This window comes from Calliopsis andreniformis, unplaced genomic scaffold (assembly GCF_051401765.1).
Source record: "Calliopsis andreniformis isolate RMS-2024a unplaced genomic scaffold, iyCalAndr_principal scaffold0022, whole genome shotgun sequence".
Classification (NCBI taxonomy): Eukaryota; Metazoa; Arthropoda; class Insecta; order Hymenoptera; family Andrenidae; genus Calliopsis; species Calliopsis andreniformis.
In genome coordinates, this window is record NW_027480432.1 from 10,359,141 (window position 1) to 10,386,717 (window position 27,577).

General features: G+C 33.5%; 1 protein-coding gene across 1 annotated transcript in view; it reads left to right on the top strand.

The window, feature by feature from the left end:
• Dve (SATB1_N and homeodomain domain-containing protein dve) overlaps nucleotides 1-27,577 on the top strand; it is a 104,404-nt gene that overhangs the window by 70,807 nt on the left and 6,020 nt on the right. Inside the window, exons 3-4 of the mRNA XM_076390758.1 lie at nucleotides 18,045-18,187; nucleotides 18,791-19,093. Of these exons, the coding sequence (XP_076246873.1) occupies nucleotides 18,045-18,187; nucleotides 18,791-19,093 (446 nt within the window). The remainder of the gene's footprint in view (nucleotides 1-18,044; nucleotides 18,188-18,790; nucleotides 19,094-27,577) is intronic.

Sequence of the window (27,577 nt, forward strand, 5' to 3'; positions counted from 1 at the left end):
CTTTTGTGTATCTGATCGCTTTTGATCTTAAGTTCGGAACTTAGGGAGCTTCCATCGATCTCCCTAAATATTTCAGATCGTCCGAGCAAGTGGAATAGCTAAATGCAGAGTGTTCCTCGGCCGATGGGGGTTCAGGTTTTGCTGAAACCCTCGTGGATTAGGAGCGTCCGTGTTGCGCGTATATCCGTGTTTTAAGGACGCGTGCAAGCCACTGTATACGCCGCGTCTCCTTGTGTGTGTATCCTGATTTGTGCCGGTCTTTCTGCGCGTGTATGCAAACCCTTATGGCTTAAGCTAAGGCTAAGGCCGAGGCTCTCCCGTGGGATTACTACGTCATTCTGCAGGACTCTCCGGTCGCCGGAAGGATCAGCTCTCTTCCTTCTGAGGATTTCGTGGAAGACTCCATCCCGTTTCTAAATCAGGTTGTCAGCCACAGAGTGAATCATTTCGCGTTGTTTAGCGCACCTATCGTTCCCGAGAAGTCGCCTGTGAATGACCCTTGTCGATACACCCCGCTGAAAAGTCAAATTCTATTTAATCGTATATTTTAGACAGGTAGAATTAGAAGCGTGTTCGACAACAGGTGTCAGAAATTTTAAGGAGTGACTGTATAGAGTAAGTATAACTAAGAGAAAATTAAGAATGACGAAATTGTATTTGAGACTTTTTTTCCGACTTATAGATTATTAAGGATATACCTAAAATGTGTGACACATCTGTCTGTTTTGGAAACTTATTCTACAATTGGTACACATTAAACCAGACATAGTAATGTTAGTAGACTCCAAGTTGAATCCATTTCACGCAAATTTTAGGCGAAGAAAGGAATTACATATTTAGGTAAAGAAGAAAACGTGATTACTAATAGATTAAGAAAGTGTATATGATTTTAAGTATTCTTTTTAGAAAATATACTATAAACTTCAAGAGCTGATTTCACATCTCAAAAGAGGAAGAAAATCAAGAATGACAAAATTGTATTTAAACTTCTATTTTAAGGTTAAATATTAAATGTTGAGAAAACACTTAAAATTTGCGTGTAATGTGTCTGACTGGGAGCTGATTCTAGTGACCTTGCTGTGTGTGACCTGATTAATGCATACCAGCAGTAAAATGAGTCCCGATTCAGACACATTTCACGCGAATTTTAGGTGTATTTCCGATAATTAGTAGCTTAATAGCGAAACTTCAAATGCAATTTCGTCACTCTTGATCTGCACCTTATTTTAGAATGTGAAATCATTTCTTAAAACTTCTGACACCTGTTGTCGAACACCTTGTATGTAACTAATTGAAATAGTTAACGATTCCGTAACAGAGTCGGCTTATTTGATGTTGGCAACTACAAACGTATGTCAGTATAAATACCCAAGATTGATTCTACCTGTGCAATGAGCTGACTATACGAAGTGCTTCAGACCTCGGGCAACTGAGTGCATTAGGCACGGTCAGTGCTTCCGTGGGTGAGCATCTGGGGCTTTCCTTTTGTTAGTAGTTAGTCGAAGTTGTAGAATTGGGATCTAGTGGATAATCGTAAAACTAATGGTCATTAATTGAGCGAAAAATATCGGTATAGAAAGAAGTTTGACTCAACTAAAAATACAGTATAAACGATATTACAATTATATGTATCAAATTTTTGATATTAAAGCTTTCCCTCTTTTATCAAAAAAATAATTCATTGACAGTCACTTACAAAAATTCAAAACTGCAATTTTTGCAACTTTAAATGAATAACATTTTATAAAAGATTTAAGAGGCTTAAACTTCCATTTATCAGCCAAAATAAGTACTAATAATGATTTATTTCTCCGGGGAGGGATCCCAAATCAACTGGAAATAATATTACAAAAATATATTGAAAATAAACATTGTGTGGGAAGAAAATAAATGAATTATTATACTTATATGAATTTTCCCAAATTTTAATTGGAGAATATTTTATACAAATGAAGATTTGCTTTTATATTAACTGTGGAAAATAACACCTCGTGAATGTCTTCCATTTTCAGTTTCACATAATTCTGCTTCATGTAGGATATTTTTCATAACAACTCTGAGAGTGTCGCGATAAAGCTCACATTTCAGCTCGGATGTTATCTTGCGACACTTAAAGGATTTGGGGATTGTTTCAGTGCACCATTCCTTCCAAATAACCCCATAAGAAGAAGTCAGGTGTTGTCAAATCTGGAAACGGTGCTGAAAATTCAATTTGGGTTCGCTTCAAAATTAGTTATCCCCCAAAAAATTGTCATAACGATGCTACTGTTGTTGGTAAACCTTTTATTATAAGCCTCCTAGGCTTGTAGTTTTACGATCTGAAAAGAATTAGTCTAGGAAGTTTCGAAAAAGAGTACTACTGGAATTGACTTTTGAAATCACTTAGATGCTTTTAGTCCAACCTGTATATATTACTTATGATACCCAAATTGATCAAATATAAACGTAATATTGGGACCAAAGTAATGAAATTGATTTTTAAAATCACGTAATTACTTTTAGCTCCTGTACATGTAATTTACAATATCCAATGGCGAAATATAAAGTTAGCATTAAGACCAAAACCTCGAGATTTCTCAAATACTGCAGTACTTTTCTAAAATCTATAAGACTTTATCACATAACTGGTGACGATTATTCGTCCCCAAACGGTCACGTCCAAACAACAATTCAACTGTCAATGCAACGTACCCTTCAGCCAGAGACAGTCGTCGACTCTTGCAAAGTGACAGGTTAGCACCGATAAGAAGTTTCCCGATATTACTTTTCAGGATCCACCGAATAATCCGTCCATCGCTTGGCGGTAATAGACGACCAGAACCTGTCCTTGGTGCCATCTAAATCATCCCCCAATGAGTTGGCGCTTACAATAACTCGTTACCGAAAATCCAAATTAAGCTCCTTAGTTGAGAAATTTACGAGACGTTCTCCCTCTTCGGGTGCCTCCTCCCACCCCGTCGTTCTGGTATCTTACGAAGCTTCGTTCCTTTTCCCTCGTTCGGCGCAGTTTACCGAACTAATTTTAATCTTTGGGGCACAGTGCGTGCACACAAACGTCAGATGCCTCCGCGCACGGCAGCGAGGAAGCGCTAGAAAACAAACCCCTCCAGTTACGACGTGTGTTTATATGCGTGCACACGTATAGAGACCTACGCCTGCGTGTGTGTACATGTGTGTATAAAACGGATACAGGGAAGAGAAAGCTAGGTACGAGAGAACGACGCCCTTCTCGTATTCTCCGTCTTGTATAAGAGCTTACCCTCTAAGCGTCTTAGGCAAGTTTTCACCCTTGCTTCCATTCAGCAGCAATGCATACTTCCAGAGAACGATCTTGACTATCGGTTGGAACGCGTTTCCTGAAGATCGGATCTAGTCCTCCATGCGTAGAAAAATGGAAGGATTGGTGTTCGCGGGATTTATTAACCCTAGAAAGACCAAGTGTCGAGGTGTTATATAGGGAACCTAGGTGGGCTTTGCTGAGCCCATCTGTACCTTCGGTCGAAAGGCGACATTCACCTTTGTTTTAATGGGATATCTTGCGAGCACACGTTCCATAGTAATCTATAAGGTATAAGTAACAATAAATAATTTTTTGAAAATTTTTAAAATAAGAAAAATAATTTATTTAAAACATTTTTTAAATGATGATTTAGAGACTCCCTCAAAATGGTAATTAGTACAGAGGTTTTGTCGATATAGGCTCAGTGCTCTTGTCCATATTTTATGGAATTATTCTGTTAAGTTATTTTCGCTTCTGATGAAATGGTAATAAGTTACTAATTTATGAATCGATCACAGAAACGTGAATTTTATAGGCTCAGTGTTTTTGCTAATTGAAAAGGGGAAATAAAAAAAGGCTGTAAGTGCCTTCTTTTTTTTTTAAGAAAGGTGTGTATACGAAGGCCAGTGTCAATAAATTGTTTTCTACACAACTTTAATTCTGGCACCGTCAGAATTTTTCATTTCCAGCCTTTAATTGTAAATCGCAAGGCTAAAAGGAGTGTTCAACTTTTTCTGTAGTCCTACTTATTTTTGTTACTCATTTGTTTTTTGTACATTTCTACGTGTTCCCATTTTCGTTACCTCCATCTTTTTTTTACAAAGCTTATCGAAGAGAGTGCTTTCCTTAATCCTTCCATGATGAATGTTGCATACACGCAATATTATATTTTTAGCTCTCAAAAACTGAACAATTAATATATTTTCTTTTTGATGGAGTTGTTTATATGCAACATTGGTTGCATACCTGAACACTTCATGAAACATTATATGAAGCTTAATCAAACTACTATCACTAATAAATGGCAAATAAGAGACTTCCTTCCATGGTCCAAGAATATCCAGCTCTGAAACAGTAAAGGAATTACCTATATCATTTTAGAAACCTAAAAACAGAGATCAATGTATTTATTGCAATGAAATTTCTGTTTCCTATTGAAAATATGTACACTTTGACATTACACAGAGAAAAGAATGTTGCCAAATCTGTTTTCAAACAAAACGCAGATGACGTTTCATGTAGGTCATGTGGAAAAATGGGATTTGCTGATTTCTGTAATACGACTTATCTGAAATAAAAAAGATACCAAATTTATTTTTCATATAGACACTTGTTACTATAATATGACATAGGAAAACATAAAACATTTTAATTTTTTTAAACATAGGAATTTCAAAAGGAAATACAGTAATCTCTCGTTACAGCCCCGTTTTTACGTTCTCTATAATTTTAAATTAGAGAAAAAGAGTTTTATTTGCATTGGTTATTATAATTTTTTATAAAACCAAAATGGGATATCTGAGCATCAGTTGACATAAAAAAAGCGACTCACACAATAATCTCGCCAGTGAACAGTGAGTCTATATCGAAGAAGCACTGTACAACAAAGACATATCCCATGAATAGTTCTGAAGATTTAAATAATTAAATAATTTATATCGATGCAACTAGGATACATTAAATGTACATTCGGAGTTTGCACAACAAGCGACAATATTGGTACTTTATATTATAAAACACAAGTTCATTCAAAGTGATAGGAGTCCTCATACTTTTGGACTCGAGTGTAAAGTAAACGTCTCAGTAGCCGATTATGTCACATTTTTAGGTTGTTCACTCGTTCACTTATTGGGACATTCAATATTGTAAGTGCTCAGGTATTGGAACATTTGTCTCATCCCATAAAACGTCTACTTTTGCAACTTCATTAAACTTTCGCAATCAGGAGCAAATTTAGTCCATGGCAACCCAGTTCAGACATGCGAATGCAAAAGGTGAAAAATCTCTGAAAAAATTGCACTCGCGTATTTGAACAGCCACGTAAAGCAGAATACGAAAGCACTTATGTCAGTGCAATTGATTTGTTGTTTCCAGCGAAGTGGATCGGTTCTGCTCGCCTTTCGAAGACAATATTGAGATCTGTTTTGCAGCACGATGCGTGTGCCCGTCTCTAAGAATCAGCTAACACTTAGATTTAGAAGGTTTCGTCGCGTGGCTGGTGATCTTATAAGCTACACTAGCTGTGAGGTTATCTCATTACGTCTTATCTGGTGCTTTCGCCCCAACGCAAGCTTAGCGGTGCGGTAGAGCTTAAATCGCACGCAAGCTCATGGACACAGCCTTTCCTTGCACGCAACTGAAGCACGCCCGATGCGAAACAAACTTTTAAAACTTGACGTTGTAAACTTTGTAAAGGGTCTTTTTAACTGATGATCATCGGAAAGTATGTCTAGAGGGATAAACTGGAAAGAGTTAGTGTAGATGAAAACGCTGGTATCCTTTAGGTACTTGTTTCCACACAATCCTATTAAAAAGTTAATTACACATGGCTTCATTATTCAAGACACAAAACTTTTCGATGTGTCTATAGTGTATGCACCTTTTGCTTGCCCTTTACACATACACGCGTGATTATCCTCTACACCTACACAGAAACATTGACATGGACAAGAAAAGATATGGTAACGTTGCTATGGCACCATTTTTGAAAATTCTTCGAAATGTCACAAAATTATACATTATGATATACATTTTGCGAACTTCACATTGTTGTAAATTACTAATTAAATGATAAACTGTCGTGTTTCTTTTTTTATTAAATTTTTATGGGTGTTCTGCACCATACACTAGTTTTTTGTTCGAGATAGAGCTAAAAATGTTAGCTCAGCGAAGTCTTAACGTAGGGATTACATGTTATAAGTTGAAACTTTGAAGGCAAATAATTCAAGTTTGAGATGATGAAATTCTTTAAAATTTTAACCAAACATAGATGAGACTTATATGAATATGTGACTAAAATTGCAAGACATTCTTAAGAAAGTCTATTTCGGCAACAACTCCTTTAACACTAATCCTACCAAAACTAATATACGTACAGGTGGTCATAAACATATTTTACGGCTACATTATCTATTTAATAAGTGTTATACAAAATTATATGTGTATTAAGTAAAAAATAATTTGAAATATACTTTTAGAAAATTTTTAATAAATTCTTGAAGAAAAATGTGAAACGTTAACATTAAATATACATATTGTCACATGAATAAATAATAGACGAATCTCTATTATGGTATTAGGATGACTGGATACCTTACTGACCAGCTATATCTCTATTATATCGAAGTGCCATAATTATAGGTCTTCCACAAAATAGGTTCATAATTTGCATGAACAATGATCAGTTATATATTTCTTTAATTTTATACTGCATTAGCGAAGATAAAGTAGGATTCCTTTACAGAATAAAATGTTCACAAGAAATAATCCTACCGATCGCTTTGACCCCTCTGGTAACCCTAGTATTAGTGCCACACATCATTGAACTGTCTGCTACCCTATTGAAATGGGATAATTAGCCTGCTGCCTTACAATTTAGGGTACATGAATCAGAGTTAATGTGAGTAAAAGAAAATTAGTAGGTAAATAATTTAAAAAAAGAAATAGACAGACCTTGGATTATTTATGATTCCACAATATAGCAGTGTCTACTTTAATATATTGGAAATATTTAAATTAGAAAAATGGCTCATGGTTGCCATAGAGAGTACTTTCTATACTTATAATTTCTGAAAAATGCAAAAGTTGCTTCAACGACTGCAAACAGCTGTCGATGTACACGTTGTTACGATAAATAGATAATAGTGGAACCTAGATTATAACCTGTCATGGTTTCATGGATAGGCATTAAATAATTTACAAAATAGTAGCCTACTCCATGTTTTCATCTCATCCCTCACAGCTTTGCACTAAAATTGCTTGAATTGCATCGAAGTAGCTTGGTTCACTGGGATAAGGGACTAGAAAACGGAATGCGGAAAGATCGAAGCGAAACAGCCGAAAGGAAGAGAGAGAAAGAGAAAGGACGGGCAGCAGATAAAATGTTCGAAAGAGTTGGTTGCTTATCGGTAAAGGCCGGCATCCGCCGGATCAGCCTCAGATACCGAAACCACCCACACTTTCCTTCTGGTGCACGCGCTTAGGCTAAGTTCCAGGAACGGAAACTGTCGATTCTCAGGAACCGTGAATTCCGCCACGTGGCTGCAGGATCAACAGAACACTCGACACCACAAATTCAGTACTTTCGCTGCTTTAATAATTTGCCTTAACCTCTTGCGTTATAATAATGAACCATACTTGTGCCAGTGATTATGAGAACGGTCCAAGTAAAAAATTTCAGACGGTTGAATTTATCACTTCTTTTATATCGCATCGATTTACATTACAAAGTAAATGAGAGATTCAACTTTCTCAATTTTTGACCTAGGCCAGTTTTATAATTATTAGCACAATTGTAGTGCAAATTATGTTTCAAATATTAGACTAATTATTGTTATATTATTCTGGTTATTAGGAAACAGGAGAAACTGTAGAATCCTTGAAAAGTTAAAAGTTTGTATACTTATCTTGTAATTATTATTTCCCTTTTAATTGATCAATTTATAGGGAATGGTTGTCACAGTTGGACCACTAAAAATTTACTTTGGGCTGGTAATTAAATATTTTTAATATTTGAGAAAAATTTTACTAATTATATCTTCAAGATTATGTAATTTATTTTTTCCAGGATATTATATAAGGAATTAAATTATTGAATTAAAATGTAAAAGTGATTAAGTTTCCTTAAAAATAGGATAAAAAAATATTATGTACCTAGATATCTGATTACCTAATTTGCAAAATTGTATAGTACCTAAAAGTCTCACAAAATATCAGAACACCATGGAATCTGAACCATATTATTTATTAATAAGAAATAGGTATAACCAATTACACATTTTGCATGATCATGTCACCAAATTATATATTAGCTGTGTCAGCCATAATTATAAGCAAATATTAGAAGGTAATAAAAATTACTGAAATCTATCAAAAATAAAGAGTACTCCATATGACTCCAAGTAACTCCTTTTAATATTTAGTATTTAATATTTACATTGATGACTTTTTATATCTTTGCATGCATATTTCTTTTCTGTATTAAATCATGTGAAATGATCACAAGTATTCATCTAAAAAAATAAAGTATTATGTAATGATATAAAAAAGGAGTTCAGAATTTAAGGGTTGATAGCAGTACTCGTTAAATGAAGATAAAATGTTGTAATAAACATGAGTCAGAAGATTGATATTTCCAAACTTATAAACAATTTCTCAGTTCAGTTAAAACTTCCCAACTTCGGCAACTATCCTGCTGCATGAAAACAATGGATTATCTTTATCATTTCCTCCTTCCGTGAATGCAATTTCTCTACATATCCTTTTTCCATTTCCATACCCTCGAAATCTTCGTATCAGAGAATTGCTTACTGTATCAGAAATTCCTAGCCATATTTCAACTGTTTCATTAGTATTTTATATTTTTTTATACAACATGGAAAGGAAAAAGAAATCCTCATAAAAAGGATTAAAGCTAAAATTTGGAACCCTTTAGTTTCACCACCCTGTATATCGACCTAAATTATCAACTGTTCTAATTGCATGAAATTCACTGATATTACTATCTTGGAGGAAGATTGCATTTATTAACCAGTCAATCTCTTGTAAACTCCCATTTTTCCTACATCTGCATCAAATTGGTAGCATACACTACATCAGGGTTCTATTTAGGATGATTTTTCTAAATAATTTTTCAGTAATTATAAAAATTCGAATAAATCATTTATCTTAAAACACAGGCTTTTTAATTCTATAATTTTCATTTTCTTTTCCACAGTACTTCTGCACGTCGTTGAAGGGTTAATACAAATCGTCAGATTTTTGTTCCACTAAATTTGCATTTTACAATATGCACGATGGTAAAGCACGTGGAATGTACAAATAAACTAATTCTAATATCCTTACTCTTTAGTCGAGGCTTCGGGACACAACTTGATTCGATTTTGAAAGATTAGGCGGAATCGTCTTGGATTACCGAGTCACCAAGACGAAGGGGAAACCTTAGGATCAAAGTCTCAGCCGTGCTACGACTTATCTGCATAGCGTTCTTCTTCCGGATGTCGAATGTTAGATTAGTTGTAAATTCTATCCTGGAGACTCAGTATAAAAATAAAGTTCGAATAAATACTTGAGTGTATGAAACAGTGTGAATTAAACACTTCATTACGCCAGTATGTATATCAATTTTTGACTATTTCATTACAATAGCTGAGTATTCTCCTTCATTGAATTATTGTTTTTTTAAATGGTGCTCTGTATATTTTGCGACTATGTTCTATGTGACTAATTAAATAGTGGATGATTTTTAATTTAGATATAAAAATATTTTATGATGAAATCAATTGAAGTGGGTTAAAGAAAGATATGTTTACAGTATTTAACAAATATAAATTCGAAAACAATTCAGTTTGTATTTTTACATACTTAGCTTATGTGATTACTCATATTTCTACGAAGAACAGAATAAAACGAAAAAATATGTACAAGTAACATTCCTTTTTCTAGCACCACCCAAATGTCAAGAAACAGTATAATGATAGTAAAAAAATCTTTAAGTTCAATATTATTCGATAATATATAAAATATTGTTGCAATATTAAATTTTATTCATCGTATTCCTACATAATTTACGTATTAACAATAGATATAGTTTCAAAGATTTCCTCAACATCCCGCGACAATAATAAAAATAATAAACAAGCATTGCTAAAAGCATATTTCTCCACTTCTTTGTAAAATGGCTAATTAAAATTTCTTCTATGATAAAACACAGAAAAGTGTTGCTACAGTATTCTCTTCGAACAATTTATAGAATTATGATCTAACATTGCTCGCAATAATCAGAAGAACAAGCATTGAAGTCGCAGAGCGAAGTATTCAATAAAGATTTTTTCGTTTCATTCTTCGCGCGATCCCGCCAGCACCTAGAGGACCCATTATCACTGTGCCACCAGCGAGGGTGATCACGGGGTGTCGAAAAATATGTTCCAACTTTTTATCTTGTATCTGCACAGTCGACTTGGCAATGGGTACAGGGACCAGACCGTTAATTTATCGAGCGACGCCCTCGTTAAGTGTTAACTGTACAAAGTATGATTAAAGGGAACTCTCAGACATAATAATATGACGATTTAATGTAATATTACGGAGGGAAAATTATACGTGTACACTTTCACGTCTTAAGTCTTTTGTTGTGATTAGGTTTCATGATTACCTACTTTTGTATTATAGTATAATAAAATATATTCAGGTCGACGTATTAATTTGTCACAAAAACAGTTATTCTTTATTCACGTTTATTTTCAATTACGTGAAAAAATGTTAATAATAATATTCTTTTGCGAAATGTGCATCAATGTAAGTAGAGTTATTGGTATTTTTCTACTCATCATTTTATTTATAAACAAAAATAAACTAATATTATCAGTATTAATGTAAAAAAATGAAAAATTTTTATAGGAAAATGGCATATATAATTGTCTATTCGTTTTTCGTTAAATTTCATCAAAATATATTCTATAAAATAATCTTCTAACTACAAAACGCATATCAAAATTACAAAAACTTCCTTATAAACACGAAAAAGTGTTTTCGAGAAATTCGACACAAAAACAAATATGCAAAGGATTATCAATTTGTATTTACAGATAAAAAATTTCTCACAATTTTAATTTTTAACTTTGTGTCTTCTTTTAATTAATATACTACGTCTCTTAGTTATTAATAGAGTTATGTTTGCATCGAAGGTGACTTAACCTTAAAAAAAAATGTACCACTAACGAACATAATGACTCGATTATTTAATGATCGTGGAAATACATCAGGCTTCGTAAACGAAAGAAATCTATCAGGGGAAACTGGGTGTCGCTTCTTTGAGGGTTGCTGTTCGGATGAATCTTATCTAACAACGAGAACTGTCAAAGACGAACCGTCCTGACGCTTCCGTCGTGCTTCCTTCACGGCGTAAACGGGGAGATAACCAGAAGGCTGATAGGGCCTGCACCAGAAATGAGAAATGTCTTTGCGGTTGCAAAGATTAAAGATTTCGCGGATGAGTGGTTGACACTTTTCGTCCTCTTTCTTTTCCCTCTGTCGATAAACCGAAATCAAGAGGAGCGCGTCTTAAAGCTCATTAACGCTTACATATAAACCTTGTACTAGCGATGATATGTAGGCAAGGGCATTGATTAAGTCTTTAAAGCAATGAATTTTAGAAAATCAGGAGAATATTTAACAAAGTGTTATTAGGGTGCTTCGAGTTATTTTAATTTTTCAAGGTGGTATAAAAATGTCTCACTATGTGTATTTAGGTATTCAAAAGAAGGGATACTTTTAATTCCACCATGTTTCAAAGCATTAGCCTTTAACAATCCAGTAGTGTCAAATGACCGACACATTTTCAAATTACAGAATCAAAAGTGTTTATTCCATTGCTCAATTTCTTTGTCAAACTTACTCCTTTGTTTTATCTAGATGCTAAATTATCTTTTCAAAGTTTTTTGAAAAAAAATTATCTTTTTTGTTTTAACAATTTTCAAAAATTGAGTTTGTTAAAGGTGATTCATATACTATGTTGCATGAACACTGCAGAAATTGCTAATTTTTCGTCAAGAGGGTGAATGTATTTTTAAAAATTCGATTTCAAATTTTGAAACAGAACTGGATGTTAACATTAGAACCACTGACGCTAACGTATGTCTATTTCTGTCAGAGTATCAAACTCTGTCAAGACTTTGACAAAATACATAATTCATGGGAATAATGATCGATTATACTATAGTATAAGGTACACTTAGAAAATAATTGAAAAAGCGATGCAACGTTGCGGTATATCTGACGTTTATGGGCAGGAGGCTTCAATACTTGCTGTGGATAGCTCTAGCCAACTACAGAGAAAGGCAGTAAATAGAAATTAATGTGAAATTGAGTTTTTTGCATCTCTGGATAATTTTGAACATTTTGTGTGTTATTTTATTGCAAAATAGCAGTAAAATATTTTTAATAGATACTGCTTTTCTTTATAGTTATGCAGAACCGGTCTCAGATAGTTTTGCAATAGATTATAGTAGCACTTCACAGTTTTAGCCCTTAGATAATAGTTAATACTTACTTTCATGGCGAGTTTACAATACCTTTTCGGTTATTTTCTATCTGTGCCTTGTATTCCTTTAGCGTTATTCAACATTAATAGAATAAAAAGTATAGGTACTATTTTTACAGAAGAAAGTATTTATAAGGAATAATTGTACTAGTCACTTTGGGCTCTCTGGAAAGAATAGTGTTAAGACAGCAGCATGTTTCAAATTCTGGGTCCCAAATATGTAGAAGAAAATTCAAGGGATGATTCCAGATTTCTGAATAATCTAGGACTGTATTCAAACTTTTATTTGTTGAACATAAGCGTTTAAAAGAAGCAGTGACTAGCATAGCTCCTGACGCAAGAGAGCACTCGCCTCAGCTGTGATGAGGTTCTACGACTGTCGACCTGAATAGTAATTATGATGGTCACTGCTTTTCATAAACTGATCCCTGTCTGAAACTTCGCACTAATTCGATTTCTTCGATTTTACAATATTTCGACGAATTTGTTTCACAATTAAACGCACTGTTCCACTTTTATAATTAACTCGTTACCTGCCAGAAGCTTATCAATATCTGTTAATAGGCTATCTTAATTTTCAAATACCAAGTGAAGTGTTAATTATCGTAACTTCAATCTCAATTTTGTTATTTTTAATATTTGTTTTATTTTAAAATCTAGAATTTTTGTGTACATGTTCCCCTTCTTGTAGCCGAATAGCCTATTTGAAATTGTTATTCTACTTTTTAATTGTTCTACTGTTCTTGTAATTTCTATTTCATGCAAATTTGTTTATTCTATTTACATGTATAATAGGTAATTATGTATAGAATCTTATAACACGTAATATAAATTTTCTAGTAGTTCGTATTAAAAACAATGTAATAAGCAGATGGAGATATTAAAAGAATTTTTATTTTTCTATAAGATATTCCACGAATACTTATTATATCCAAAAAGTACAACTATTTTCGTTGAAATAAAATTTATTCTTAAAGTAAATGTATTTTGGAAATTCTTTGCAAGTGTAAATATAATAGCTATAGACAAATAATACCGATATAATTATATAATGTATAAAATAGTGTTTAATGCAAAAGTCTCACTTTCTAAAACTTAAAATTAGTTTATTAATATATTGCTGAAAATTTTGTTCAATTAGCCAAATAATTAACATTAAAATTCTATTCCATGTAGTCACTTTATACAGTTCCCCATTATGTCTGGTATATTTCTAACTTTTAAAACTCTAAATGTAAGAATAATCCATTGCTTTAAGTGCTCGATAATCATTACGTCCTTGGAGTGGACAATTTATTTAATATGACTTCATGAATGAAACGGAGAGGCATTAAATGGTTTCTAAATGGAATCCGAACATTAGAAAAAGTGAATAAACTCATCGCAATTTATATTATATAGTAGAATATCGTAATCCATTTTGTAATCAATTTTTTAACTTCTTTTAAAAATTTGTAATTCTGTCCTGACCAAAAAGATATTAAGAAACAAAAAATTAATTCTGTCAGTGCTGCTAATTATAATATCATATCCATGCTAAAATAGCAACAAATATCAACTTTAAAATATTGTTAAAGGACCAAAACCATGTTTAAAACCGCTATTTATTATTTACAGAATAAATCACTGTCATTTTAGCGGTTTATAATCGTTTCTCAGTAGCTTAATGCACAAACGTTGTATGTTCACTTTTGATCAAGTTTCAGATTTTGTATTAAAAACAGATTTTATATTACAGACTCTCCAACTTGACCAAAGGTGGACATACAAAGTTTCAGTATTAATCCATAGATATGATTTTAGTGAAAATTGCCTACTATTAAATAATTTCATGCCTCTCATTAGCGACAATAAGTTCAAAAAGCTTGGCAAGGTAAACAATGTTGAGTCCCAGCTTAGGTAAACTAGCGCTAGATTTCAAAGGCTAATTTTGATATGTCGGAAATTGACGAAACGACTGGCAAAGCAGCAGTAGATTACAAAAGGGATCTTTCTGCAGCAAGAGACATTGTTAATAAACAGACCGCATAATACGGTCCTCTGTGGGCAAATCTGCGGCGTAAAAGCCTACCTTAAACCAGCTGATCCCAGCACAGAGATGACGCTAGGACGGGACACCTTAATGAAAACTATACGTCTCTGGATTAAGGTGGCCACTGGTCAGTCTCTGGTCCTCCTAGGTACAACCTGTCTTATGCAACCTGGGGCTAGACCCTATGGCGGTCGGCGTATTAGATGGAAGTTTAGGGCATTAATACCTAATATCGTACCACCAGCAGTAAATCCTTTGTTGGTCATCTTGGCGGGGGAGCTTAGCGCCTTGCATCACTGGACGTCGATAACGTCATCTATCAGTTTATGATACGACGCATAAATCTTTTGATATGCGAACGAAGAACAGCAGAAATTACAGTGGTCTGTGGGATAATTTTAAGGAAAATTAAACTGTATTTCATTTAAATTACAAATTGCAAGTAAACTGCAAATAGAATTTTCAGAGATTTTTAAAAACCTTAAAAGATCAAACAAATCTTTTAGTAGACGTAAATGACCCAGATTGCTGACAGTATTAGTAAAATAATAATTGTTGATCAACGTTTAACGATTTCGGTAATTATTAATTTTGCTCCTTATAATTGATATACTTATTCTGTATAAAATTGTTTTCTTAGAGGAAATTTACGTTGTTATTGTAATGTACTGTTGTTAGTTTGAAAATGATGCAGTTATTTAATTGTTTATGAATATTTTGTATAAACTAGCCTTGAAGAGTGTTTCGCATCGATATTGTCTCTTTTCGCATTAGAATGAAAAAATGGAATTAGGAACCACTGATTTGTGAACAATGTAACCAATCACTATCAAAAAGTCATCTATTATTCTACAAATGTAAAAAATGTAAAACACAAAGATGCAAATATAAACTACACCTAACTATGGTTCTGACATCGCAAAAACATATCAAAAATACTTTACACTATTTAAAAGAGACCCAACTGTACCACAAAATTTAAAAATCAACTAAGATAGTTGCTAATGATCATGGTGTCGATGCAACATTAAACTCAGGAAAAAGAAAATAGATTATTGATATATTTATTAATATATTAATAACTACTTGTTTCTAACAATTCGATGATCATTCATAATATACAGTCAAGGATTTCTAATTTGAATTGTATTACAGAATTACCGAAATTGCACAACTATTAAAAACAGAGATGTAAATTTTTTATCCGTTATATGATGTTCTGGTTATAAGCTCATAATCGAATTACCATTTCTAAGACTACGACCTTCATATGTTCGCAGTTTATCTACTTAAAGAGTAGATTGTTGGAAAATTTATGTTGAAAACTTGGTTCCCATTAAATAAAATTTATTTAAATTACAGTAAGGTTTCGATTATCCAAAATATCACAAGATTTAATAGCTAGCCTTATTTTCTTCAGCAAATTGTTATTAATTCACTGTCTAAAATTTAATCGATGTTCTACTGTATTCTACTAGTTATTATACTGAATATGTACAGTCCTAAATAACAGAAAGTTTTAATAACTAAGGGTCAGTTAATTGAAGTGTTGCTATTATATAAAAATTGTATAAACAAATCGCTACGATCCTCACTTTTTAAAGTTATCTTTTCAACTGTTCCCATTTACGTTTTGTTAAAAAACAGAACTGACTCACACATATGTATAAACTGATTTCATAAAATGCCTCTAATTCTGTATAGGATTGTCACTTGCATCAAATCACGAACTCGTAATAAATAATAAAATAATTACTGTATAATAAAAATAGGAAGACCATGGAAATTCCTATTTTCATTAACAGAATTAGTCATGCGAAACCTAATTAATTATTTATTTCACCCTTTAAATATTATGAAGTGTACATAAATTTGAATATTTTGTAGATTTCTTGATATTATAGTGAAATCTTGATTATTTATACTTTCTGTTATTCAAGGCTACGAATATTTAGTGTAGTAAAACTGAGTCATAGAACAACCTCTAAGATTTGAAGAATTATATAAACTAGGTATGAAAAATGTGCTTGAAGTTTGAATCTTGAAGTATTTCGGATAATCGAAGTCCTACTATGTACAAAGACTGTGCTTCTAACATACTCATTGAAATCTCCCATAAATGCATAAAAATCCCTAATCTAGTCATAGGACAGGAACTACTTTGAAGATTTAGAGTTTACTTGAGAAGTATTTTGAAGATTTTCAGTTCATTTAATTTCCAATTAAATTCCCTTATCATTCCTCGCGAAAATTGATTTAAAATTCAAACGCGACCGATGCGACAGAACCGTGATATCTGCAGGTAGGCAGTTGTAAATCAGCAGTAGCAGTATTACCTACAGGAGCACGATATAAGCAGCGGCATATTCCCGAGGCAAACACAAAACGCACAATTTGCCGAGAGCTTTGCAGTCGGATGTCGGTGTTCCTTTTAATTGCGAGATATCGAGATTTTTGACTAATAAGTACAATCGCTCTTCCCCGAACGTAATCGGCGAATGACAAGTTTTCTCTCTCTCCTTCTTTCGCTGCCTCCAGCCGTTCTCTATTTCCTCGGTTTCGCAGAAGTCTGGAATTATAACCTGGAGTGGGATAGACTCCGGGACTTAAGTCAGGGTTACACAAGGATCGTAGCTATTGTGCCATCGCCCAGCTCTTATTGTCTCGGGATAGACGAGTGGATCTGCATATGCTTAGCGCGGGAGTTAGACTTCTCTCAACGATCTTCAGCCTCACGAATCATCTGGACCCTCGAATTCAAATCCTGAAACGTGAAAGCGTGCGCCTATTGTCAGTTGAATGTATAAAGCCGAAACTGGCTTGATTGTTCGAGTGGCCTTAAGATAGAAATCTGTATCGTATTTTGCTTTCTGTGGCGTTGCTCTGCCGCCGTTGGTGCGTCGAACTGTACGAAGAACTAGACAGATTTGGGAAATGCGCTACATGTAATATTGCAGACATCAATTTTACTGAGAGAAGCTTCAATGCTGATTGAAAAGTTCATGTTGCATTTATGAATCCTTTTTTCTAGGAAAATAAAGATTTGGTAAAAAGCACTGAAAGTTGTCCTATGTCATGAAAGACGATAGTCACTCTGTGGCAAGATACAAATCGATTAATGAATGAATTCGTTCTTATATAATGTCTCATGCTCTCTAAACGTAAATATCTATTGCTACAAGAAATTTGTCTAAACATGATAGTCCACGATGTATTAACCCTTTCTTTCCATACATTGTGGCTGTATATTAATTCGAATAAAAGTCTTATTCATGTTCTCCATTTGACATTGTTCAGACATAATAACGAATGGGATAAAGACTTCAATGTTTTGGAAATATTAGATTATTTTCGTGAAGTTAATTGAAATATAAATATTTCTTTGTAGTCATCAAATAATTTGGGAAAGAAAGGGTTAAAAAGAAGCTATTTGGATAAAGCGCAAAATGAATTTGAAAAATCTTTTGTTACAGGAAAGAATCTTCCAGTGCATTGTATAGTGGAAACAATTCACAATATTGTAGAGACTCATGTAAGCAATTCTCGGGAGAACTGGCGGAGACCTCAAGTAGAGACGGACTCCTATGTTATCATCCCTGTGGCCATGCCCTTCCAAGTAAGTATTTTTCCAATTTATCACTTGGGCTATTATTACTTTTCAATCAATTTGGTAATTCATATTTTCTGTTTACTCCTGATCTCTTGAAAATCTTATACAAAACAATATTTATCAGCAGCTCGCCACCATTCACCCTCAACTATTGACATGGAATCTGGTAGACTCCATATGAAACAATTTTTATTATTGCTCTCATTTAAATATGAAAGACTATACTAAAAGCTGCGAATAAATGACGTACCTTGTTTCTATATTACAATTAACATCATATCAAGTCTTTGGGTATCTATAATTGAGAGTTAACTCAGTTAGTGAACTTTAGTACAGTAGCAAGAAAGTAGAAACATACAAGAATAGCTGTTTGACATTCTTCTAAACATAACCAAAACTGTTAAAAGAAAGAAAAACCATGATTGAATCACAAAAGACTGGAGGAACTTATGTAGTAGGGTTAATTTATACAATTATGAATTAAATCAACAGGAATCCATAAAAACGTGTAACTACAATTGCCAATTATTGCATTAGTCAAGATCTAAAAATTTTGTTAATATGAAAAGTATTTGTAGCTATAATTAAGTAATCTTCTTATTCCTACAGGATTTAGTGGGAGAGGCATTGGTGCGACTTGGCTATCCCAGCGACCTGATACCAAGTGCTAGAGGAAGTATTGTTATAAGAAACTGGAAACCTTTGCCAATGGAAAAGGTCGCGGATGGTCCTCTCTTAACAGTAGGTGACATCCTAGCTGAACTGACGTCAGTCGCCACTTTAAAGATCCAGGTGTACAGATCTAGACCGCCACCGCCTAGCCCAGCAGCCGAAGTTAGAAACAAATTACTAAGACTGTTGTTATTACATAGTCACGCGCTTCTTGTATCAGCTGGCTGCCCTTTAGATGAGGTAAGTTTCATTTCTTCTCAAATTTCCTACTCGTGCAAATGTCCTTAAAATAAAGCGCTTCTGGTCAAAAGTTTCTAATTTCCTCATAGAAATGTTTATTCCCAAAATTTATCATAAAGATTTCGAGGTATATATCTTTATTATTACAATTTAACTCGTAAAAGTGTGACGTATCGAGACAAAGATGTCTATGAAAACTTTCTAGCGCCTATATTATTAAGAAGCACGTCTGTAACATATCAAGACCTGTCAAAGGATGCTTTTTCATGTGATTGGTGACCGATTGACGATCAATCTTTATTAAATATAAAGAGAAACATTTGAAACTGTTCCACAAGAATAATTTCTTCTCAATTAATTAAAAAAAAATGCTTTTTAATCTGCATTAGCCCACCAACCAAACAATTTGTTCTTTAGACCTTCCTGGCCTTTTTTATCATTGAAAGTAATGGAGATATCGCCTTCTGACGATGTTACAAAGACACCCTCTACTCATAACACCAAATGGGAACGAAAATTGTTAACTTTCGCAAGACGACGAGTTAATTTCTCGAGGCATAAAATATTGTCGGAAAATCGGTATTTAAATCGAAGATTAAGATTGAGCGACAACGGTAAGACAAGGAGTTTAAGGACGATTCGGGATCAAGCGGCGGGAAGGAGTTCGTAAGATGTTGTAAGACCGCTTAAAAATGTATAAAATGTAAATCTAGCCAGAGAGTGTTTGTCGTCGGGGCACCTAATCTCATTATGAAGTTCTCCAGCTGAAGCGTTTGTTCCTCCTTTGCGAGTTACAGTAGTAATCTTTGGTAGACTCTTTCTCGCGGCTCGCTGATCTCCACCTTAAATAAATGTTTTCTCGGTTTTCTCGGTTTCGAGTCACCACGGCGTCATTTGCGACCCTCCTTTCTTAAATTTAACACCATCCTTGGTCGATCTGAACATGATTAGAGAGCCTTCGTTAGCAGGATTTCGAACTGGTTTTACCAAATTCAATTTAAATTAATTTAAGAATCTTTTTATTTCCTCTGGTTTTTACACCTGCATAACTTATACTTCAATTTTACTAAACTCTCCTGTTGAGTAGACATGTAACAGTATTTGAAAAAATAATTAGACGTAAACGAAAATTTGCTCCAATTCCATGCTATTGAGTAATTAACTACTATAATAGTTGAAACATGAATTGTTAGTTATATATTTACGAATGTTTTAGTTAGAATATTTTACAACATGCTTTGTTTCGTTAATAGTGGTAGGTAACTGTAGAAAATATTAAGTAAGTAGACTAATTTTGTGATTATACATAATCTTATAATCGTATCTACTGTACATGTTTACAGAACCTTGACAACAAATGACATGGAAATATTTAAATATTTATGTATGCAGAATGGTAAAAATATTTGTTATTCCTTAAATATAAATTATAGAACTATACACACCCCTATTTGTAATATTTAAATTATATAAATATGTGAGTTCTACTAATTCACTTTTACTAAATCTTGAAAAAAAAACTATTATCATTCTTGATATCAGTATCACATATTTTGAAGATACAGGACATCATTATGTGATAAAAGGTTTTTTCCTATAACAATTTATGTGAAATAATTAAACGTTTATCTGAAAAGGTATCAATTCGCTAGATCTTTCATACGAAAATCTTGGTTCTGTAAATTTGCAAAGAGTCTAAAGCCAGACTAAAGTTACAATAGTGTAAAGTCTCAAACGAAGATAGATACTAAAAACGAACGATTAAGTCAAGGTCCACGTCGTAAATACCTAAATGCTACAAATATTTAAATACGCATTCAAGTATAATACTTAAAGACTCTTGAATTCGAAGTAAATATGTAGATTTCATAATTCCACGAACGTTCCGATTGTACAAATATTCAGACACCAAATCTTGATAATAATTAGTCACAACTGTAATAACAAAGAATCTCGGTACTTGTAATCCACACACTTTTTTAAGCAACAATGCTTCTGTTTTATATAATAATACGTTTTGCAACTTGTACTTATTTTCAACCTTATAACTTTATTACACAACAAAAAATTCTGAAATGTACTAATAGTATCAACCAGTTATTAATTTATTGTTTTATATGTATAGGAAGTTTTCTATTTTTTAAGTCTATCAGTTCAAAGTTGACACATCTTATATAACATAATTTCAGTTTTTATGAGCTATATTACTACATTATTGAAAATATGTCATTCTGTGAGCATCGTCGATGACCTTTGCATATTGTAAGATTGAGATGCAAAAGAAGATTTCCATGTATCTAAATACTGGATTTATTAAGACACACATTTTTTTTATTATCCGCAGTGTCAAAAGATTAGTGCTTCAATGAGCTGACACATTCTTTTTAGATACCATGGCTGACAGATTCATTCACATAAGTATATTATAAACATTAATTAACTATAAAATCTACTGTGATGTTTTGCTTCAATTCTAGCTTTTACATTTAATTCTTGTCTAAGTACTTTAATTTCAGTGAATAATATAAAGTATTTATATAAGAAGTTCTACAATAAGTATCAAAAATTATAAAAGATAATTCTACATGCTAAAAGAAGACAAAAATGAAAATAAACGAAATTGCATTTCTAGCTTTGTTTCCGAGTTATTAATTGTTGAGGAAACGCTTAAAATACACGTGAAACGTGTCTGATTTAAGAGTTATTCTATTAACTTCGCCGTGGATCATTTGGAAACTATTCTACTGACTTCGCTGTGTCTGGCTTACACTTATTCTACTGACTTCGTTGGGTCTGACGTGGGACTTATTCTACTGTCGATGAGCATCAGCTAGGGCAGGTACAGCAAAGTCAATAGAATAAGTCCCAAGTCAGAAACTAATAACTCTAAAATGAAGCCCCAAATGCAATTTTGTCGTTCTTCATTTTTATCTTATTTTAACATGTAGAAACGCTCTTTAAAATTTCTGACACCTGTTATTGAATACCTGGTATGATTTAAACATATCAGTTTAATGATCAGTGAGCATTATGCGTTGCTCATTCGACAATCACTCAAAGTGAATCACTATGCAGGTTATGACGGCCTGTTATGACAATATCTGATTTATATTTGATGATAAAAAGAAATATTTTAGACTTACGATTTTGTTAGACAAACGTTAAATGATTTCAAGGGGCAATTTGTAAGCAAATCTGTAGAGAATATATAAATGGCAGTACTGCTTATGATCTCCATGTAAATAATGGTATTGGTACCATTTGATAATATTAAAATTAGAACATCCCCTAAATTAATGTTTTCTACCATAACTGTCTCGGTTTTATCTGAAGTAACTATTACAGGCTTCGTAGGGATGAGGTATATCAGTGAATGCATACAAAAATACATGATTATATTAAAAAACGACCGAGTAAAATTATGCTTACCCTAGAAGCATTCAACTTTTATTTTATATTACATTTTTTCAAATAATAAGATACTCAAGATAAGTATAATACCCTGTATAATCATTAAATAGAAAACTAGGAATGGTACATATTTTAATTACACAAATAAATTTTACAAATGTGACAAGAAGAACTGTAACTATGATCTTCCAACAAAACCTCATATTTCAAAGTTCATAAAATACCAGGTTAAACAATTCCCCCAAACAAGAGTTAAAAAGCCATCCTTTCCTTCCATTCCCTCTAATCTTCTTAAGCCCCTGATTATCACAAACTTTAACTCTTTACGATCTCTATCATTTGTTCTAGATATTTGACTACCGTGTTCCAGCTATTTTACGTCACTTACAACAAGATAAGACAAATCCCTCTGTATAAGCTCCTAGTGTACCATCAACCATCCCACGGTATCCAGACTCTTCCTTTATTGCCACTTTTCGTTGGATCAGATCATCGCAGGGCCAGGATCGGTTTGATTTCGTTTCCACGAAGATTGAAAGCACGATCGTGCCGATCTCCATACGAAGGCAGCGCGAGCGTGCCCTTTCGACGGCAACGAAGATCTCATAGCGTATGATAGGATTACCCTTTACTCAACTAAATTCGCAGCCTTCATCAAAAGCCCCCTCGATATCGGAAGAAGGAGAAGGGCGGGGGGTGGGGAGGGAGGGGCGGGGGTCTGGCCCACCCCCACGGCCGGGCATTATCTAAGTGCACTCTCTTTGAAGATCCTGCTATACTTGCCCATCCCCGAACTTTAATGCCGCTCGCGGTGGTCTATGATTACCAATTTTCCTTGACAGACGTTTCCTGCTCGAGTTTCGGCCCGCTGGTTAATGGCGAATGGCTCCGATGGAGAACCGTCGGCTCGTGTATGTACGTGGGACTTAATCTGCAGATCATTCGACGAACGCATCCGCGTTCATAATAGCTGATTACGGCTCCCGAGCCGATTTGCAAAGACGCGACGAATTTACATGATCATGGAACGGGACTGGGGAGGTTTAGGAAGAAGAGGAATGGGACATGGGGATATTGAATATTGAGCTGGGTTATAGGTGACACTCTTAACCCTTGCGTTCGAAGGACATTTGAGATACAAGAATACAATTTTGCACTGTTTTATGGAATAGAAATTTGTTCCATTATAAATGTATTTGATAGCTTGACTGTGGGTTTTTATGTATTTATAGAAAATTTTAATATGGAAAACAGTAGAGAATCCATATAGTTTGCGAAAGTGTATAAAAGATGAAGGGCTGCTGTCGCTTAAATTATTTTTAATTTACTTTATAGTATTTTGAAGATTACACAGATTTATAGTTAGACTTTGCTTCTTTGTTGTATTTGTAAAACTAGAAATTTGCTGTCTACTACTATCATGAGAAAAAGTTTTCAGCCAAACACAACAATAAGGAGTTAGTTGAAAATATTGTGGGTTTTGGAATATAAAATATTATCATATCAAATCCATCTAATATTCCCATACGTTTTATGTTCGTATAAAAACAGTTTATATTTGTAAACCTACAATATTTTTACGTAACTCCTGATCGTTGCATTCGACCGAAAAATTTTTGCCAGGGGTAGTTGAAGACTGCAAACGTTTATGTAAATTTCTAGTTTCCCAAACACAATTAGATAAGTAAAATCTAATTAGAGATTTGTTGCATCCTCCAAACAATGTAAAATAGTTTTGCGACTAGTTAAAATGACTACAACTTTCCATATTTTGTACATTTTTGTAAACTACATGGATTCTATACATTTTTACATATCAAAATTTCCCATAAATGCATAAAAGGGTCCACAGTCTAACTATTATAAACTGATATAACTAAATAAATTTCTATTGCATAAAATAGTACAAAAATTGTATTTTTATGCAAGTGTGTATACTTTAGAGGCTATTATTAAAAGTCAATGTGTTTTATGAAAATTGAATTATTATTGAAAAATCATTAAAAGTCAACATTAACACATTGGAAATCGATGACCCGTTGAGTCAGGAAATTACTTTCTTCATTGGCCGAGAGTACAATATTTGAGTAATTCTTATACTGCAGAAGATTGTTGTTCGCCGCTGAAAAGTCTTAACAAGATACACTGATCTCGAGTATGTTAAATTTTAGGTCAAATTGACTCCAATATTGTGTCAGAGTTAAAGAAAAATCGATGAAAAACATAGTTTACTTTATTTCTCAGCTCACGTAAATTGTTCACTTTTCTATACAATTACCTCCTTCTTGATTATTGACGAAATAACACAGAAAATATCAGAGGCGAATTTTCTCAAACCTTAGGTAAGTCATTCTGTAACGCATTACAGAGATAAATTGTCTCAGCCAGGTAACGAAACATTTTTACATTAATAAGCCATTAACTGGTATTAATGAAATGTAATAGAATTTTTAAACAAACTCAAGGAATAAGAAACCAGGAACAAAAATACGCTATTTAATAATGGAACTATAAATATTACATTTCTGCATTTATATTCTCTCACATTTGGTAAGTTTATTCTTGACAGCAGATCGTGGGCTTAGATCGAGAGGATTCAAAGAGGGCAGCAAAGAAAAAATCCACCTAGAAGGTCAGACAATCACGTATCCACCAGCCTACAATGCTAAATCAAATCCAAAGCATTGAGTAACTTTCATCGAGCATTTCGTTTTCGTGGCTGGCTCCAGATCAATTGTAGGAGGCCTGCGTTACAGGAAAGCCAGCGTTAGAGCCTACCTGACAGTGCGACGAATCCGTTTGAGAATATTTGATCAGCTCTTGCCACTCGATTGATTTACTGCTAGCCCGCGGATGATCAGCTGACACGTTACTGCGTCACATGGAAATAATAAATAAGCGTAAATCAGGCCTCGAATTACAGCGCGATGTTGTCAGATAAGCTGGCTGGCCCGTTTTTTAAACGATGCTCCTGTGTTTAACAACCGATTTCTGAAGTCTCATGCCCTGTCAGCCGCCTGCTGCGCGTCTCACCTGACTACGCCTTGAGTGATTAAGTGCCTTGGTCGTAAAACTCGCCTCGGGATGAGAATTTTAGCGGGTGACAGCTCGTGGATAACAATTGTTCTTCTGCGCCGTATCTGTCGCTACCAAGGTGCCACGGATACGCGACGGATTACCGCGTTATTAAAGTGGCGTCGAGCGCCTTGATCCTCGCGGGCGGAGATGTTTGTTCTTGTAAATCATTGTCCAGATAAGGTACACGCTCTTCAAGCCTCGTACTATTTCCTACGAGCCTAAACTTTTCCATAATCCGTCTCCTTAATGCCGGAGCGACGGAGATGCGATCGCATCCGTGACAATATCTGGATGCCTCCCCGTTGTATCATCATTTCGAAAGATTTCGATCGAGATAGCGTTTCAGAATGGCTCCGCGATTGTGACACTGGCGGTGTAGTTAGGTCTGTTTTTACATAAGGTGAAGAATTTTAACATGGGTACGTTTCCCATAATTATGGAGCTGGCGTGGGTATTATTTAAATAGAACTATTTGAAAATAATTGTGGAAATGGATTATCGAAAATTATGGAAACTATGGAAATTATGAAAACTGTTGGAGGAAAACTCTTAGAGAATTATTTCTTTGAATGATTACTTTATTTGAATAAATCTGTGGTTGTAAAGCAACACGACCTAAGTCACATGTTTTTGCTTTCATGTTATTGGCGTTTAAAGTTTTCGACTTTAATACTGTCTTATGGACTTGTAGCTTCTTAAACCTTCATTTTTAGGTGAAAAAATTCTTTTAATGCTATTTCTTCTTTTTGAAAATATGAATTTTATTAGATGCCAATTAATAGGCTTTAATTCGCTCTGCTTTATTTAGTGGCTTTATGAATGTAATAAATATTGGATACTTAACTTTAAATCTCTACATTCGTTTTTCGATATTAGCAACTGATTTTAAAATAACATTTACTTCTACTAGGCAGGCTGAACTCTTTAATGACATTATTTCATTCTAATGTTATTACGTATGTAACGATTAAAATACATGTAAAAGACATTTTATCAAACATATCTTTTAAATTGTATTTGCTTTGATTAAATGTAAGGTAACTTATGAATTAATAACTCTATTATGTTCAAACAAATCTATTTGAGATTTTGAGAATGCGAAAGTGTTAAATGAAGAAACGTTTAAGAAACTTATCTCTTCTTTACATTGATTACTTGCAATCTTGGAACCTATTATAGGTGGAATACCAAATTTTGATGAAACAGCAAAATGGCAGATATAGTCCAAATATTTATTTTCTCGAAATGTTTCTGTTCCTTTAATAGCAGTGAAATCAGAACACATATATTAAAAGCTATTTATTTGACTTTCCTTGACAAGTCTTCAAAACGTTTGCTAATTGCACTTTCATAGTACATATTGTACATTGTTATTAATTTCTTTTTATATATTATTATTTACATTTTTTTCTGATATGCAAAATAATTTGCGCGAGGAAAGTGAATTTTTCACTTATAAAAAATGACAGAGATTATTTGATACATTCAAGTTACAAAAACAATTTAACATACAAAACAGGCAACCTATCTATCATGTCAATGACTGGATGCTTCAGTTTTTAATATTATGTCATTTATAAAATGTCTGTAAAATATTCATCTAATGCTCTTTAAAATATAACAGATCCTAACTATATTTGTAGAACATTAATGGCTATTGGAACTGCTCTCTAAATTAAGTAAATGTTCTCTATGCCACTTTTTTCTTCTTCAAAATTACTGTTTTAGACCCCCAAAATTCTGTTTTGTTGTAAATAAATGCTTGTAGGCCCCCCTACAAAATAGAATTAAAAATACATTTTCCCAAACGCTACCGCATATTACTATTAATTAGCCAAGACATATATGCACATTAAGTACTGTGCAATTTTTTACATCCTTTCATTTTTACATGCATATCTTTCGGAAATAATAATATTTCACAGGTCAATGATAGATTTAGTATTGTACATTATAATTGAAAATTTATTTATGCATATTAAGGTTCACTCATGA